This window comes from Manihot esculenta, chromosome 4 (genome assembly GCF_001659605.2).
Source record: "Manihot esculenta cultivar AM560-2 chromosome 4, M.esculenta_v8, whole genome shotgun sequence".
Lineage (NCBI taxonomy): Eukaryota > Viridiplantae > Streptophyta > Magnoliopsida > Malpighiales > Euphorbiaceae > Manihot > Manihot esculenta.
The window spans coordinates 2,231,705-2,248,386 of record NC_035164.2 but is presented as its reverse complement, the minus strand read 5'-3'; the positions used below and the strand labels follow the sequence as shown (position 1 = coordinate 2,248,386).

General features: G+C 31.4%; 2 protein-coding genes across 3 annotated transcripts; both read right to left on the bottom strand.

The window, feature by feature from the left end:
* Window positions 1-2,248: 2,248 nt before the first annotated feature.
* LOC110612943 (protein CNGC15b) lies at window positions 2,249-5,527 on the bottom strand. The gene is made up of 7 exons (XM_021753806.2): window positions 5,370-5,527; window positions 4,816-5,261; window positions 4,442-4,654; window positions 4,058-4,344; window positions 3,819-3,930; window positions 3,149-3,385; window positions 2,249-3,071 (listed from the first exon to the last, which is right to left on the bottom strand). Exons 1-7 carry the CDS (start codon window positions 5,380-5,382, stop codon window positions 2,409-2,411), a joined length of 1,971 nt encoding a protein of 656 aa, XP_021609498.1. The 5' UTR covers window positions 5,383-5,527; the 3' UTR covers window positions 2,249-2,408.
* Window positions 5,528-10,638: 5,111 nt separating this feature from the next.
* On the bottom strand, window positions 10,639-14,909 carry LOC110612944 (exosome complex component RRP41-like). Of its 2 annotated transcripts, XM_021753808.2 has the most exons (8): window positions 14,678-14,882; window positions 13,156-13,213; window positions 12,907-12,985; window positions 12,576-12,678; window positions 12,349-12,469; window positions 11,874-11,962; window positions 11,175-11,324; window positions 10,639-11,027 (listed from the first exon to the last, which is right to left on the bottom strand). In XM_021753808.2, the coding sequence occupies exons 1-8, from the start codon at window positions 14,729-14,731 to the stop codon at window positions 10,938-10,940; spliced, it is 744 nt and encodes a 247-aa protein (XP_021609500.1). In that variant the 5' UTR covers window positions 14,732-14,882; the 3' UTR covers window positions 10,639-10,937. The 2 variants fall into 2 exon arrangements, with proteins under 2 accessions (XP_021609500.1, XP_021609499.1); XM_021753807.2 differs by lacking the exon at window positions 13,156-13,213 and having other exon boundaries at window positions 14,678-14,909.
* Window positions 14,910-16,682: the final 1,773 nt, after the last annotated feature.

The following is a 16,682-nucleotide window of genomic DNA, read 5'->3' as shown; positions in this document are numbered from 1 at the left end:
AGTACAGATGAGTGGATAAATTTATCATATATTTAATATTTTATTGTAGAAAAATGTAAATGGATAATATTAAATTTATACTTTTCAAATAAATAAATAAAAATTTATAGAACAGCTGAATAAATAATCGACTATGCTCTATATATGAATCAATTAGATAGTATCTTAATGACGGGTGGTCGCCCTTTAGGGTAGCTCGCACATATGTATAACAAGCATAATTTTATTTGCTCTTTGACTTAATATTGTCATCATAGAGTCCAAGATGTCAGCATTGCTCTCAGTATGTTAGCAATTTTTTATTTATTACACATGAAATACCAGCATTATCTGTTAGAGACATGTTATGAGTGTATCGATTCCTTTATGAATTTTTATATCTGGAGTCATTTTCTACATATATTTATATCTTCTAAAATTCAATAGGTTATTATGTTAATGAGCATATTTTCAGTGGAGTCATTTTCCACATATATTTATATCTTCTAAAATTCAATAGGTTATTATGTTAATGAGCATATTTTCAGTGAAAACTCTGTCGGTGTATCGTGTCATATTTATCTCTATAGGTTTAAGAACCGGATGTAACAGTTAGGACAAACCCATTAGTTAGTCTCTCAATTTTATAAAAAATTTACTAATGATTTTAATATATAGAGACTAATTAGTAGATTTTTGACAAACTTAAAAAATTAACTAATGAGTTTTTCTAAACTACATGGACTAAATAGTAAAATATTTAAATACTAAAATTTTATTAAAAAAATCTAAAATCTTCTTAATATATATGGACTAATTAGTAGACTTTTTATAAATTTTAAGGGATTAACTAATGAATTTTTTTAAACTACAGAGACTAAATAGTAAAATATTTAAATATTAAAATTAACAGAAAGACTAACTAGTAGATATTTTAAAATATTAGAACATTTCAATATATGTTTTAAAATTAAATGACCAACTAATAAGTTTATCTATAATATAAAAACTAAATACTAAATATTTTTTAGATTTTTTAAATATTTTATCAATGAGAGATTAATTAATAATTTTTTTTAAATATTAAAAATATTTTAATATATTTTTTAAAATTAAAAAATTAACTAATTTTTTTTATAATATAGAAGTAAATAATAATTTTTTAAAAAAGAAAAGCACGTTCACCAAAAGAAGTCCTAAACATGAAAGAAGCTTCCTTGGTTGATAACTTAATATGATAAGGAGAATAAATTAAAGATGGAGATCATTCAAAAATAAATAAATAAATAAAGCAGGAGACTTTTTAAATAAAAAATAGTTTGTTTACTTGTTTGAATTTACTTTGTCTAACTAACCCACCTCAAGTGACTCTTGCTCAGATGGTGACTGAGGTGGTCAGTACGAGATTACGAGGTTTCAATAATTTAAAGGGCGAGATATATTTTTCTATGTAAAAGAATTAAATTAATAAAAAGAGTCAGAAGAATTGATAGCAGTTAACGGTGAGAAGCTGTCAACTTGTGAAAAAAAATAATAATAAATAAGCCGTGGACTTGAGATTTCATAATTTGAATCAAACATTAGAAAAAATAGGATTTAAAACTTGTTTAGCCTAATTTTAATCGTGCAGATATATTTAATATCAGACCTATAAAAAAAGGCTATCTGACTACGAGAAAGCTATTTAAAATATTAATAAATTAAATGATCGAAAATTTTATCTAACTTAATAATTATATCCGATTCAATACAATATAATATAACAGAATTATAATAAAAATATTATAAAATATATAACTTAACTTTATATATTTTAATTATAATTATTGGTCAATAGCAATAAATTTATATTTTAAGCTCTCATTATTATAAAAAAATTAAAGAATTATTACATCTATCTCTACCGTAAAGCAATTGTAGTTATAAATCAATAACAAAAGTTTGAGAACCTTTATTTTTGTCTTCACCATTCAATATAAAATAATGATTTAATTACTTTTTTATAATAAAAAAGAGTACGATTAAAATTGTAATTTTATTAAAGATAAAATAATTTTATTAAAGTATATCATTATACATAATAAAAAAGTAAATTTTTTTATAACCGCTTTAAATTTTATATATTTTAAATTTTGTCGAATTATTATATTTATAATATTAAATTTTTTTTTTTTTTTTGAAATGGAGAGCGGGGGATTGAACTTGAAATCTTTCAGATTTTGATTAAGATATCGCTAATACCACTACAAATCTTATAAAATATTCTATATGGAGTGTAAGGAGAAACTTTTAGGTTTCGATTATTATTCGGATTTATAAAAATATATCTAAACTCGAGTAGACATAAAATATAGCATCTTACATGTAATTTTCGGTAATTTTATCCTTTTATCCTTCAAGGTTAGTCATATTGAACCCCCTTTTCAAATTTATCTCTCATGTAAGAAAAAATCTGGCTCATCTGGCTTCTCCAGAGAGCTGACAGTACCAGAATCTGTCCCAGATTTTTGCTTGCACTTGATACTTAATCTAGTGCTTGCCACTAGACTTTCTGCATAGCTAGACCAAAATGATCCTCGTTGTGGAACTCCAGGCTCATGAACAGTCAGATGAGCAGTTTCTTTCAACTTTTTATGCCTGCGCCAAGCAGCTTGTATAAAGCAAGCAGCCCATGTCCTCCATTGATGAGAATAGAATCTGAACTTGTGCCTAAGTTGCTTACTATGCAGCCTGCGAAATTGTGAAGCTACAAATTTCAAGTCATCTGCTATGAGTGCAAAAGCCTCTACTTCAGTGATGGCCTTGACTGAGCGTGTGGAGGATGGAAGGGTGACACTTGGTCTCGGGTCTAAAGCCCATGTCAGCAACTCCTCGCCGCAGAAATCTCCTGGACCGATCCGGCACGAGTTGAAAAATCCAGTGCGGCCACCATCTGTGGTGTAAGAATCAAGGTGGCCTCTGATTATGAAGAGCATTTGGTTAACAGGATCACTTTCACGCACAAGGAACAGGCCTTTTGTGCATAATGCAGGCTTAAGTCTCTCGCATATAGCATCAAGCATAGTTTCATCCATTTGATCAAACAGAGGAACCTGTTGAATCATGACAATAATAAACACAACTAATGATCATTTCAATCAAAATCTAAGAAATGTAGCAAATTAATTACTTTTCGAACTAGGTCAAAGCATAGGTGACGTTTGATCTCTCGCCGGAGATCCATAGGTAGTCCATGGAGGATAGCTTCTTCATCAACCCCTTTGGTAGCCAACCACTTATATTGGTCATATTTTCTGATGGAGTCTCTTAATTCTGGAGGCAGCTGCCTGTGATGCATCCATTGTTCAGTGTCATTTCTTTTGACTCTCCACTCTTCTAGGCGCATGGTTGTTGCTTGGAGGTATCTCTGCCACAATGCATGATATCAATATATACTATAAGAAATACTAAAATTAGCAATAAAATTTTTTCTATCAAAAATATAAACTTTGCTACTAAAAATTTACGGTAGCAATCTATGATTGTTTGTAATAAAATGGTATTTGCTTTTAAGAAAGAAGTTATTACCAACAACAAACATTGCTGCTAAAAAAATTTTTATTAATGTCCATATAATTTTCGTTGTTGCTATATATTTTACGTATCACTAACAATAATTATTCATATGGTTGATGTACAATGGTTTTTATAGTAATAAAATTGATGTTGCTGTCAATTTTTTTGCCTTAAAATTCTACCATTTATTCTAGTGATAATTATCGAAGCTTTGAGAATTTTTAAAACCAACTGCAAGAAGAAATCTACATATTCGTATTTGCAAGAAGGGTTAGAGAACTTACTTGCATATTCCCAATAAGCAAAGAGAGCAGTACTAATCCTTGAGTTGAGGTGATAATGGTGAAGATGATTTCTCCAACATAACTGCTTGTATTAAGATTTTGTCCTACAGAACTACAAACATATAGTTGGAAAAGTTTATAATCACTCACCAAAGGAATTGAAAAATGCAAATTTCATTATCTAAAAAATTTCACTGAACTAAGACGATATCTCCAAATCCTACAAAAGATTAACTGACCTCAGCTGCTGCAATCCCCACCATAGACTGTAGAAGTACTTGTTAGGAAATGCTGAGCTTGTTGCCCCAGCTTGCAGTGCAGTGACGTATATCCCCCATTGATAGAAGTTATTATTTGGATTGCATATATTTGTGACATTGCTTGAGTTCAGCCAGGCAACTCTTGCAGGATCTTGGACGCTGTGGCAATCAAAGTAACCATTTTGACAATTCTCAACCTTGCAGACACTTTTCCAACAGTCTATTTCTCTCTGAACCGATAGAAGGTAATAGATAGCTCCTGAGACCTGTTTATGCAATTTGTCAAGCTTTGTCAGAAAGAAAAACTGTTCAAAGCTTTGAATTTCAGAAACTGAAGAGAGAAATGGAGTTGTTTATACTGACATGGCTTGCCAACATATAAAGCAGAAGATTATATGCGGCTCCAGCCCAAGCTGTTTCTGTTACTACACCGGTGGCCTCAACGATTTGTGACGTGAGAGGAAATATGAGATAGAGCCTTGGAAGGTACTGAAATAAGATAACAAATGGAAGAACAGTCCTTGTGTCTGTCACCATCGATCCTCCAAGATTGGGGATGATTAACCAAATTAATATCTGAAGTTACAAGGATAGAAATATTCATATTTAGCGACAAAGTTCAAATTTGTCACTAGGTCGACGCTAAAAGTTAAAATCGCCGCTAAATTTTGCAACAAAAAGTCTCAATTTGTGGCAGTGAGTAAAAACAAAAACATGGATAAAATCATGGAACATACCTGAGGAAGAGGCAAGGCAGCTATTACATCAATCCAAAATGTTTTGTGTAAGTACCTAACTGCAATCTTTGAAGGCTCTATTACAAGCTCTCCTCTTCCGAAAACTCGAGAAGAAGGCGCAACATAAGCTGTATGAAATCTGACAAATATATGAATAACATAGAAGACATCAACAACTGATCTTATGATAGTGAGTGTTGTTTCAAGGGAGAGTCCAATGTTTATGCACATGTCGTCATTTGCTATAGGCAAGTAGAAGAACAAAGGATCTATGAACAATGAAACCAAACAGGCTGCCAAGAAAATCTTGCTCCATTGATGAATGCTTTGTCCTCTTGGATCTAAGATTTTGTTCCTAGTCCTTTCATAGTCTTCAGAGAATACTCTGCATAAAACCTTGTCTTTCAAAGACTTCCCTGTCTTTGCATCAATTTCTCCGACTGCTGCTGCATCATTCATCTTTAAATCATTCACAAAATAACCAGAAAACAGAAAAGAAAAGTTCGTTAAATTTCAAATTGTAAGAATCTTACTTGGAAATTGATATTACAAACCTGTAATTGCCATGATCCATTCAGGTTCACTGGGATCAATGTCTTTATCAGGAAAAGTAAATAAATTATCTGTTTCTTGTAAAGCTAGGCCTTGAATGGATTTGAAAATGATTTTGAACCCTGAAGAGCTGGAAAGGAATCCAGCGCCCACTTTAACAAAGAATCATGAAAAGAGTTAGAAATGAGCCAATATCATATATTTAATCTTTAAGAATAATAAATTTCAAAATGACCGTGAAGAAGCCAACTCAAATTAAAGAGAGTAAATTATTATAAATATTAAAACTAGGAGGCTGACAGAGTTGATATCGCTTAAAATTTTAATTTTGAAGTGAGAGTAGATTATACATAAATTTATTTTCAATAAATTATTATATTTTAATTTTTAAAATTTTTAAAAAATTTGTGAGATTCACTTGCTTTCCGACAGAATACAGAAATTCCCAATTATATATAATAGATAGTACGAAACTATTAAATAATGTGGATTAACCGTTTTGAGTCAAGTGAAAAGTGGGTCAAAAAATTATTTGGATCAATTTAGTCTGTATTATTTCAATTGATATCAGAGCCACCTGAATCAAAAAAATTGTGGAGAATTAGTGAGCGTACAAGGAAAAGGCTACTCGTGTAAAGATGAAGTAGAGCCACCCGAATGGTTTAGCAATTGTATTCGATTCAATTGCGACGATGATATTACAAATTTAACACGAAAAAATATGAAATTTACCTGTTTTTCCGTCCCATATGGATATAATATAAAAATTTTAAATTGTATATAATAGTTACCATGAAATATTAAATAATTTAAATTAATTATGTTAAATTAAGTAAAAAATAAATTCAAAAATTATTTATATTAGTTTAAATCAGATTTTCATCTCTACTTATAAAAATCGTGCCCTCAGAGATTGATACAAAAATATTTAGCGAACCAGATAGATCATTGTTCAAAGGTTTGATTTTTTTTTTTAATATTTATTTTTTTCTTGACGATTTGTGCATTGTTTAATGGTTTTGACATATATCTCGTCTTCTCTGCCTAGCACTGTTTAGTTGCCTTGTAGTTTTGGCCTTCTCATGATGTTGACTTGACAAACACGATGGTGTAATTATGCATGCTTTCACATGTTCCTAAAATCAAAAAGTCAGAAGCAAAAAAAAAAAAAAAAAAAATTAATTAGTTAGGGTCTTTTCTACCACAGATATTGTATTTGATTTGAATGACAGTAGCAAGCCTCTCAAATCCAAATGGTCCATATCGTAAAATAATGAAAATTAAATTTCAAGTCAATTTCTCAGCGATATGATATACTATATAATTAGCTTCTTACTTCTTAGCCAATGATGGATTAAGTTCTATGTCACCACAATCTACAAGTCAACCAAATATAAAATAAATTTAGTAGAAAACTCTTACCAGATGATGCATTTCTAGTAGAAAACTCTTATCAGAAGATGCATTTTTGGTGGAGGTACAGATAGAATACATCTTTAATTATTTATTTATTATTTTTAAATTGAATAAATTTTTAATTATATTATAATCAGAGAATCAAACATCATAAATGAAATTATAATATATAGAAATTATTTGGGTTTTTTTTTTTCATTAAGAAAGGAGGTCTTTATCTAGTGTAGTACGGTTTCGGTCTAAGATAGAAAATTTTTCTCCCCTGCAATATACAATGCAGTTATAATAGGTATATTAGATTATTTTTATGGAAGGATAAAATTAATTACCTAATGATAATCTGAGATCCAGAAAATAGGGTTTTACAATGGATTTGTGAACTTAGGAAAAACTTAGCCCTAGAGAAGGGTATCTCCTCCCTTTTATACTCTTTCATTTCCTCACGCGAGATGGCCATTCCGCTACAGGACCCCCTACCCCTTGTTGCAAGTTCGTACATATAGATGACCTCAAGACCATTCCTGTGTCAGGCAAGCATTTAATTCCCTTCGGCGCGTGAGTGGACAAGGCTGCGAAATGATTGGACCCGCAATCATTTCTTCTCGTGCTCGAGTTTGAGGAAAAAGGACCGGAACCCAGAAAGGTCTGACTTTAAGGCTGAACTGGGCTGGGCCGGTCTGATCAAGTGACTTAAATAGAAGTCCAGTTTGAAGGATGAACGGGTTGGGTCCGGCTTACTCGAGGGCTTAGGAGCCTCTGGTTGTGGACTGTTACTATCGGCCCGACCTCATGATGGGATAGAGAAACCCAGCGGTCATCAACTAATATATATATATACTATAGACAGTTAATTTATAATAAATAATTAATGGGTAAATTATACTTTAATTTTTATGTTTTAATATAATTAACGGATTCATTTCAGTATGTTTAAAATTGAATACTTAAATTTTTTTATAATCAATCAGTCTAATTAGAGGTTTCTCCATTCATTTTTTATCGTTAAAAATATAAAAATATCTTTATTATTCATTTTAAATGGATAAACTACACTTGAATTCTTGCAGTTTTATATAATTAATGGATCGATCCGTGTATTTATAATCAATCTGTACTCATCTATTATAATTTAAACATTTTGATCTTTCATTTTTATTTAAAAGAATACTAAAATTTTCAATAACTTTTATCTATAATATCTTATTTAACTAATTTTTAATATTTTTTTCTTCAATTTCTATTTATTAAAATATTTTAATATTTACAATTCCAGCAATTTTTAAGTGGTATCAATTAATTTTTAAATAAGTCGTAAACTTTTATAAATAGTATTTTATGAAGAAATTGTAATTTTAGAAATTTGACCATCTACTAGTTTTAAGCTTATGTCTATAATGGATAAAAAAATTGTAATTTTAGGCGAATTAAATATAGAGTGATTTAAGAATTCAGTTTTAAAAAATATAATGATTAATTAGTCAATTACTCTAAAATTTAAGAGACAAAATATAATTTATATAATATAAAATTCATCTATATTAAAAAAAATTTTAGTGTCAATAAAAATATTTTAAGTGTTTGAAATGTTTATTTTTTCTTTGATAAATTGACTAATGAAATTATAAACGGAAGAACCATCAATTTAAACATATTAGTTATATAAAAATTTAAGTGTTTGATTTTAAAAATGTAAGTACAGATTCATTTGTTTAAAAAAAAAATACCGATTCATTAATTACGGGTAATTAACTCTTACAAAATTGGATCAATGACAAGAATTATGCCTAGACAAGACTAGGCAAGAAATTGCGATTCATTAATTACATTAATAGGTTAATTAACTCTTACAAAATTGAATCAATGACAAGAATTGTGCCTAGACAAGACAAGGCAAGAAAAGATTTTAAGGAGAAATTTTAAAGTAGTGTGGTGAATGGCGTAAGTCGTCTTACATGAAATGTCAATACACTGAAACTTAGACATATAAATAAAATATGATTTAAAAATTAAAAAAAAAAGTGATCCAAAAAATTTTATCAAATAATTTTTTTAATAAGTATAGTTACTTATCTTATCAATTTTTTTCAGTGGCTTGTGACACACTTATATAATATTGCGGTCATATTTTAAAAATTCATTTTTTTAACTTATAAAATTTTTATTTTTATATTTCATAAATATTCAATTTAATTATTTTACAATGAAAAAATCAATTATTTTGAAACTTAAAAATTTTTATCGTAAAAGAAATTGAATTCTTACATTATTTTATAAAAAATTTAATTAAATTATTTTTTTTACAAATTAATATATGTAAAAAAAATTAAAAAATTTTATTAGAATTCATTCTAATTTGTTTTTTTACAAACTACATTCTCACCACGAGAGTATAAGTAATCGGTGCCTCGCGTCTGTGAAGGGGGCCAGATCTTATTTTCTTTGATTTATCTATTGATTTGTTTTGGTCTTTCTTTAGTTTTTTTCTTTTTATTCTGTCTTTATCTTTCAACAAAAAATTATTTCTGTTTTTTATGGGTATTTTTCACCACGGACAAACGAGGTTGTTATTCTTTTATTTGCTTGAAAGACAAAAAATGATTTCTGTCTTTTATGGGTATCTTTCACCATGGACAAACGAGGTTGTTATTCTTTTGTTTACTTTGTGATATCTTGTTTTATTTTATTTTTGCAGGTTCAATTGTCATTAGGGATAAGTGCTATTTTAGATCTGAATGAGTGTTAACAGCTCTGCTTTAGTCGTCTAATTTTACTGCTTTGTTAATCGGTGACGGTGGCCTACACAATGTTCTAGCTAGGTGTACGATAGGGTGTTATGTTTCTGAGATTGGATTGGATGGTGGGCTGTTGTGATGGACCATGGGTTTTGGATTGACTTTGGGTTTATAGTATGACACTATTTAGTTAGATTTCGATGTGGGATGCGCCTTCTTTTGCCAGCCGAACCCACAAATCCTCAGGATATGTTGAATTGTTTTTCAATTATTCTAAATAAAAAAAAAAAAAGAAGTTTGAAAATTAAAAATATTAATTATTGAAACAAAACCATATATTTTTTTTATTAATAGGTTGATTAACTCTTACAAAATTGTATCAATAATGAGAATTGTGTAAAGACAAGACTAGATAAGAAAATATTTTAAGGAGAAATCTGATAGTGTGGTGGATGACATAGACTATTCTAAATGAAATATCAATACACTAAAATTTAAATATATAAATAAAATATAATAGAAAAAATAAAAAAAAAAATCCTAAAAAAACTAATTAATCCTCCGGATGCGCTTTCTTTACGCCAGTTCTCCAAAGCCTTCCAAGATATAAGAATCCTCGGGACTTGTTCAATTGTTTTTTAATTATTCTAAATAATTAAATTGAGAATTAAAAATTTTAGTTATTAGACTTAGATTATATAAATAATATTTGAGAAGTTACGCAAGGTTTCGTCATCCCATTTTATCTTTTTCTTTTTTAAATCTTTTTTCTAGAATTCTGCTTTTTAACAAACCCTTTCAGCCTTGAGCTAAAATGAACCAAATTAACATTGTTTTGATTAAAACTCTAATATGAATGAAATGGTTTTAGCATTACTTTGCCCTGAATCATTATTTACTTTCAAAAGAAACTCTATTCTTTTATTATAATTTGGTATTCCTTCTAACGACATTCATAATCCAAACCACCCTTTTTTTTTGCTATGAGGTTTTTCTGAAAAAAAACATAATTATAAAAGAAATTCCTGACATATTTCATGATACCAAACACTGGAAGTTGATTTAAGTAACCAAGAAATTATAATTACTACCACTGGGTAAACAAAAAAAAAAAAAGAAAGAATTGAAGAAAGAAGGCCAGAAAACTACAAGAACTTGAGAGAAAAAGATACACAAGAATAAGATGCTACTACATAAATTTCCTAGATCAATCAAAAGATATGCAAAATATTGAATCTCAACTCAGATTCATCCAGGAATGAAAAACATAAAACTTGATAGGAAAACAAGTGGGATCGAAAAATCACAAAACTTAATAAAGACATCCTTAAAGGATGATGAGGAGAGGGAGAAGAAACCAGGAATGGCAAAAGGCTGAAGGGTGACTATTAATTGGCAAAAATCACTATTCATAGCTTCTCTCTAATCTTGTGTAGCAGAAGCAGCCTCTTTCAAACATGACCTCATTATCGTCGCAAGCTTTGAACACGCATCAAGGCAAAGCTGCATTGCCTGTTAGTAAAAGCAAACTTAGTACAGCTAAACTACAAAAATTGCATGCACTTTATGTTGGTTAATGAGTATTTTGCAGGGGAAAGAGGAAGAGTTAGTTTGGTAAGGTGACACATGTATCAAAGATAGTGGCAATTTCAGCAATACCTCGTTCATTTTTGCAGACGACCATTCCCCTGTAACAGTCAGCTGAGTGACCTCATAACGAGAAGGCATACAGGTCATCATTAGGTTTCCATCTTGACAGCTTTCCTCTTCCAAAATTGGATCAATGACGAGGTTTGTGCCAAGACAAGACTAGGCACACCAAAAGATTAGAATCTCAGAACATGAGAAAATTTGACAAAACAACAAGCATTAACAAACTTAATGTAAAAGCCCACAGCACCTATCTTTAACAAACTAACTCTTCTGGAATCATAGTCAAGCATTAACAAATTTATTTTTTTCTGGTGTCATTAACAAACTTAACCTCTTCTTGACTATGATTCCCAAGAAGGAAAAAAATAAATTCTTGAAAGCAAGAACAGTAATGGCATGGAAGAAAATGAAGCACAACAGCCTTAAGGGCTCCCTTCTTTAACCAATGAGGAAAATGAATTGGCAGGAGAAAATCAATAAAGAATGATGGTCACTAACTACATGAACATAACTCTTTGATGGTAAAGATTTTTAGTTATTTGCCAAATTATCAGAGTTCTTTTAATAATTTGCATCAGACAAAGAGATGAGCTAATAGATATTTAACTAAATGTAACGAGTGAATGTGAAAATATACGAGGAATATGGCATGCTGCATTACAAAAAGAAGAGTCACAAAATCAAAATTTTGTGCAGAATGCATACCACTGAAACTCCAGCAACGAGGTCATACATCATAATCCCTGCATCAGCCAAGGCAAGGCTTGCACAAGATATTACAACAGGAATATCACCTGCAAACAAAAATGATGAAGATCATTAATGAATCCAAAGTTAAGCTTAAACTTTCTCAGCATCAAATAATTTTTTGTTTATAAAGGGGACAAACTTTCAGAGAAAATTTTTTGATTAAAAGTTAAATATGGATTTGCTGTGCAATCTTTCAGATTTAATCAGAAAAGCACCAGTGCCCAATGACAGTTTGATGCAGTGACAGCTGTGTCAGAAAGGTATTTGTGCTATCTACAAACTAAACCTACCATTTCTTTGTGGAGCAACATCCATTGCAAGAGAAGTTTAAGTTTTCCTAGCTCCCTTCTTTTTCATCCTTTATATTTTTCATTTACCAAAAATCTAATATAGGCCCAAACTTAAAGGTAAATGTGAACCAGTAACTTACTGCCACCAGATTCCAACACCAATGCAAAAACATCTACAGTTGTCTTAGGAAAAGTTTCCAACATTATTGCACCTTCCAAAGCTTTATGAAGCATTGAGGAAAATTCTTTATGGTCTGATCCCTAACAAAAAAGACTTTCACATGTTACACTAAAGACACTTGCAAAACAAAATAGAAGTTTAAAACATGATTATCAGAAAATTCAGAAATTCCTTTGCTACATCTACCTGCCCTCGGACTGGGGTGGCAAAAGTTGTATAGCTCACATTGCAATTCAGCCGGCCAACGTCACTATACATCATCGCTTTCTTGCTCTCTCTGGGCCCAAATCTGAACCAAGAAACGCCAATAAAACTAAGAGTGTTATTGTTGCATAGCTGATAGCTCTGCCAGGAAAAGTACATCAAAACACCCCCAATGATTTTTTTTTAAAACAATGACAAATTAAAATAGTTAAATGAATTACAAAAATATACACACACACACACACACAGAGAGAGAGAGAGAGAGAGATCACGGAGACAATGATATGCATATTAAGGGAAAAGATAGACTCACACAGATACAATGACCTTTGTATTACCGAATTCGGCATAAGCTGATCCAGCAGCAGCATTGACAGCACCAGTCCTGAAAACTGCAAGTGAAATCAACTTAATGATCTTTAAGGGAAATCGGTTAAAATCATATTTGATGCACTTTTCTTTTAGTGTATGTGTGAAAAAGCCAGTAAGATGATAGTAGTGCATGCTTGTAAAATGTATATACATTCTTTTAAAGAAGCAACCAGTAGGATTTAGTGTCTACCACAAAAACTCTGCTTGTAGAACATGAGATTCACTCTCATCCATTGTATGCTGAAACACTAAACAGTGGATCCTCAATTACAAAAGGAGACATAACACGTGAAAACACAGGATCAGATTATAAGAAAGCATGCACAAATGTGAACAACACATCCTAGGCAGCACTATACTTTTATATGTGAAAGACAGAAAGCTCAACTTTCAGAAAAAGGATCTCTTCATGAACTATTGTGAAAAAAAATACTAAAAATAAAAAAATAATAATAATAATAATAAATAAATAAAAACTAGAACGAACAAGGAAGGCATCCAATTGCTTTTGTACCATACCACTTTGAAACAACCAAAATACGGCATTCTTTAGGAATAATTATATATGAAAGTGGAACCTAACAATTTAAATAACAGAAAAAGGGAGGAAAAAGAACATTTTGAGTCATAGAATTTGAAGTGATTTTTAACAGCACTAAGTCTTAAGGACATGAATTGCCTGCAGAAAAGATACAATCACAGGAACTCCAAAATATAACAGTTGTTTTTAAAAAATCTTGAAATATCACAACCGTTCACATAATGGGGAAAAAAAAGGTGAAAGACATTCCAGAATAGAGACATAGGTAAGACTTCTCATATGATAAAAGAATTTGGTAGACTATCAATCAATAAACCATATTGCTCAAACTTAGGCACTTGTATCAAATACAAATCCAATCACTCAAGTTACTCTAAATTTTTCCAAAGTTAGATAATTTTACCCTATATCCATGTCCAATTTAAGTGTCCAATATATGTCCAACAAGGGTTCACTATGATGAAGTGAAGAGTGGAAGAACTACATAGATATAAAAACCCCACAAAAAATTAAGCACAAAATTTTATGGGCAACATCCGAATAACTGATAAACATGGCTTATGACATGTAACCTGAAAAAATACCAACAGAGCAAAGCAAATTCATGCAGAACCATGAGAAAGTTTCATACCAACCATATAGTCCAGAAAAGCAAATGATAGCAAGACCCACTTTAACCAAATCATTAATCATGTGCCAAAAACATAGCAAATAACAAGTTTAACATAAATCAAAATCCTAAAGTTCAGCACAAAAATAATAAGATAATGCAGCAAAGCAAAAGAACTAGCTAGTTGAATAACAAGAACACAGCTTCAAAACAAAGCAGCTAGAGTATATTGCATGTGGTCATAGTTCAATCTATAGAGAGATAAACCAAACAAAAACCAAGAAAGTAATCAGGACCCAAATGAAATCTTCAAACACATACTTGAAACACTGAGCATCCAATCAAATCAACAAAAACTAAAATATCAATTAAACAAAAAAACAAAAACGGGTGGAGCAGGTTACGGGCTATGATCAAGAAATGAATGCAGAGCATCAGAAGCCAACAACTCGCCTTCAAAATCGAATTCAAAAGCAACAAAAATAAAAGAAAAATAATCGTAGCATATCAGTGAATAGAAACTGAGAGAGAGAGAGAGAGAGAGAGAAAGAAAGAGAGTACAGGCAGGCCGGCACTGGTGGAAACCGCGGCCGTCAGGACGGACCCAATCGACATCGGAGTCTTTGAAAATGGGTGGACGGGATTTACGAGTAGGAGTCGGAGTGTACGTGGTCGGAGCTGAACCGGGTTTGGAGGCCATTTCCTTGCTTTCTCCCCTTTTGAGCCCCAAAGGCAAAGATTTCGAGCGACGTTCTGCTGTTTGAGAACTTTGTCCCGAGTCGTTACAGGTTTTCCCACCCTTGTAATCCCAGTTCAAACGATGTCGTATTGGTTTTCTCCTTTCTTGTTAAGTATATTTTTTTTATTTGACTTGTAATTAGATTTCGAAAATTTGTACTCAAATTCAATTTTATATTTTATTAGTTAAAATTCAATTTTATAATTTTAAAAAGAATTTTATTGTCACATTTTTTCCTGACTATTAATAGAAAATTTAATTACATTGCATAGATTTAATCGACTTTTATGAATTTTGATCGAATTTAATATTTTCTTTTTTTAAAAAAGGAATTGCATGATTCTCATATTTTTTTAGCTTGAAAGAGATTATTCCCTACATTATCTCAGAGACTCAAACTGCTTTTATCAAAGACCGTTGGATTACAGATAATATCATGATAGCACACGAAGTGGCGCATTTCATGAAATGGAAAAGGAAAGGAAAGGAAGGATGGGCAGCCTTGAAGCTCGCCTTGAATGGCCTTTTATTCTCCAGATATTCAAATGCTTGGGGTTTGATAGTAGGTGGATTGAAAAAATCTCTATGTGCATTACCTCTGTCTCATTCTCTATTCTCCAGGATGACAAAGAGATGGGTCCTATCGTTCCAGGAAGAAGCATTCGCCAAGATTGCCCATTATTCCCTTATATTTTTATTATTTGTGCTAAAGGTCTCTCCACTCTTCTTCGTCATAAAGAAGCATAGGGTGTCATCCATAACTACAAGGTGGCAAGAAGAGCTCCACTCATCTCTCACCTCTTCTTCACGAACGATAATCTTTTCTTTTTCAAAGCTAGTAAAGTTGAGTGTAGACACTTGCAGCACTGTCTCGCCCTTTATACTCATGCATCAGGTCATGAGATTAATTTTGAGAAATCCTGTGTCTCCTTTAGTCACAACACTCCAGGAGTTAGAGCGCTGATTAGAAGCATTATTCCAGTAGAGGAAAGATCATATGTTAGCTCATACTTGGGGCTATCTTCTTCCTCTTTGTCAAAGATAGAATTTGGAGTCGTCTGTGAAAAAGTCGTTTGCTTTCTAGAGCAGGAAAAGAGGTGCTCATCCAAGCGATCCCTTCATACATCTCAAGTGTTTATCTCCTCCCAAAGGAATTGTGCTATGAAATTGAAAGAGCTATGAATGGGTTTTGGTGGCGCTCGAATGGTATCAATAGCAAAGGTATTCGTGGGCAATGTTGGGAATTATTATGCAAAGAGAAAAACCAGGGAGATTTAAACTTCTAGAGAATTCATGACTTCAACTTGGCTCTCCTAGGAAAACAAGTATGGTGTCTTTTGAAAAATTCATCCTCTTTTGTTTTTAACATTTATAAAGCTACATAGTTTCCAAACTCTCATATCCTATAGGCCTCATTTGGTTCCAACCCAAACTACATTTGGCGAAGTGTTATGCCTCTTGTAGTTTTTATGACGCTATCTCAGAAGATCTAGAACATATTTTTATTTTATACCCTCTAGCAAAAGACTGTTGGCAACATATATCCCATCTTTGTCTATCTACACCAGGCAAAAACTTCAAGACCTGGATCAAGAATGTTTTCAACAGAGTTGATGAATGCAATCGCATCCTCATATCTATGATTTTGTGGTTGATTTGGAAAGGTAGAAATACTCTGGTTTGGAAAGGATCCTGACCATCCTCTTCTCAAATTCTTTCTTCGGCGTTCACTTTGCTTCATAGCTGGAATCTTGCAGAAGTATCCAGCAATTCTCTTGTGGATAATTGTATTTCTCTTATGTCTAAACTTTCAAATTGCTCAGTTGT

Bases quoted from the DNA above. Each gene is read 5' to 3' on its own strand.
- LOC110612943 (XM_021753806.2), bottom strand. The intron at 4,345-4,441 runs GTCAGTATAAAC...TTGCATAAACAG, and splicing joins TTTATATGTTGGCAAGCCAT to GTCTCAGGAGCTATCTATTA. The intron at 3,072-3,148 runs GTAATTAATTTG...ATGATTCAACAG, and splicing joins GCTTTGACCTAGTTCGAAAA to GTTCCTCTGTTTGATCAAAT.
- LOC110612944 (XM_021753807.2), bottom strand. From the start codon at position 14,816: ATGGCCTCCAAACCCGGTTCAGCTCCGACCACGTACACTCCGACTCCT. The intron at 12,470-12,575 runs GTAGATGTAGCA...CTTTTTTGTTAG, and splicing joins CCACCCCAGTCCGAGGGCAG to GGATCAGACCATAAAGAATT. The intron at 11,963-12,348 runs GTAAGTTACTGG...TTTTGTTTGCAG, and splicing joins GGTGTTGGAATCTGGTGGCA to GTGATATTCCTGTTGTAATA.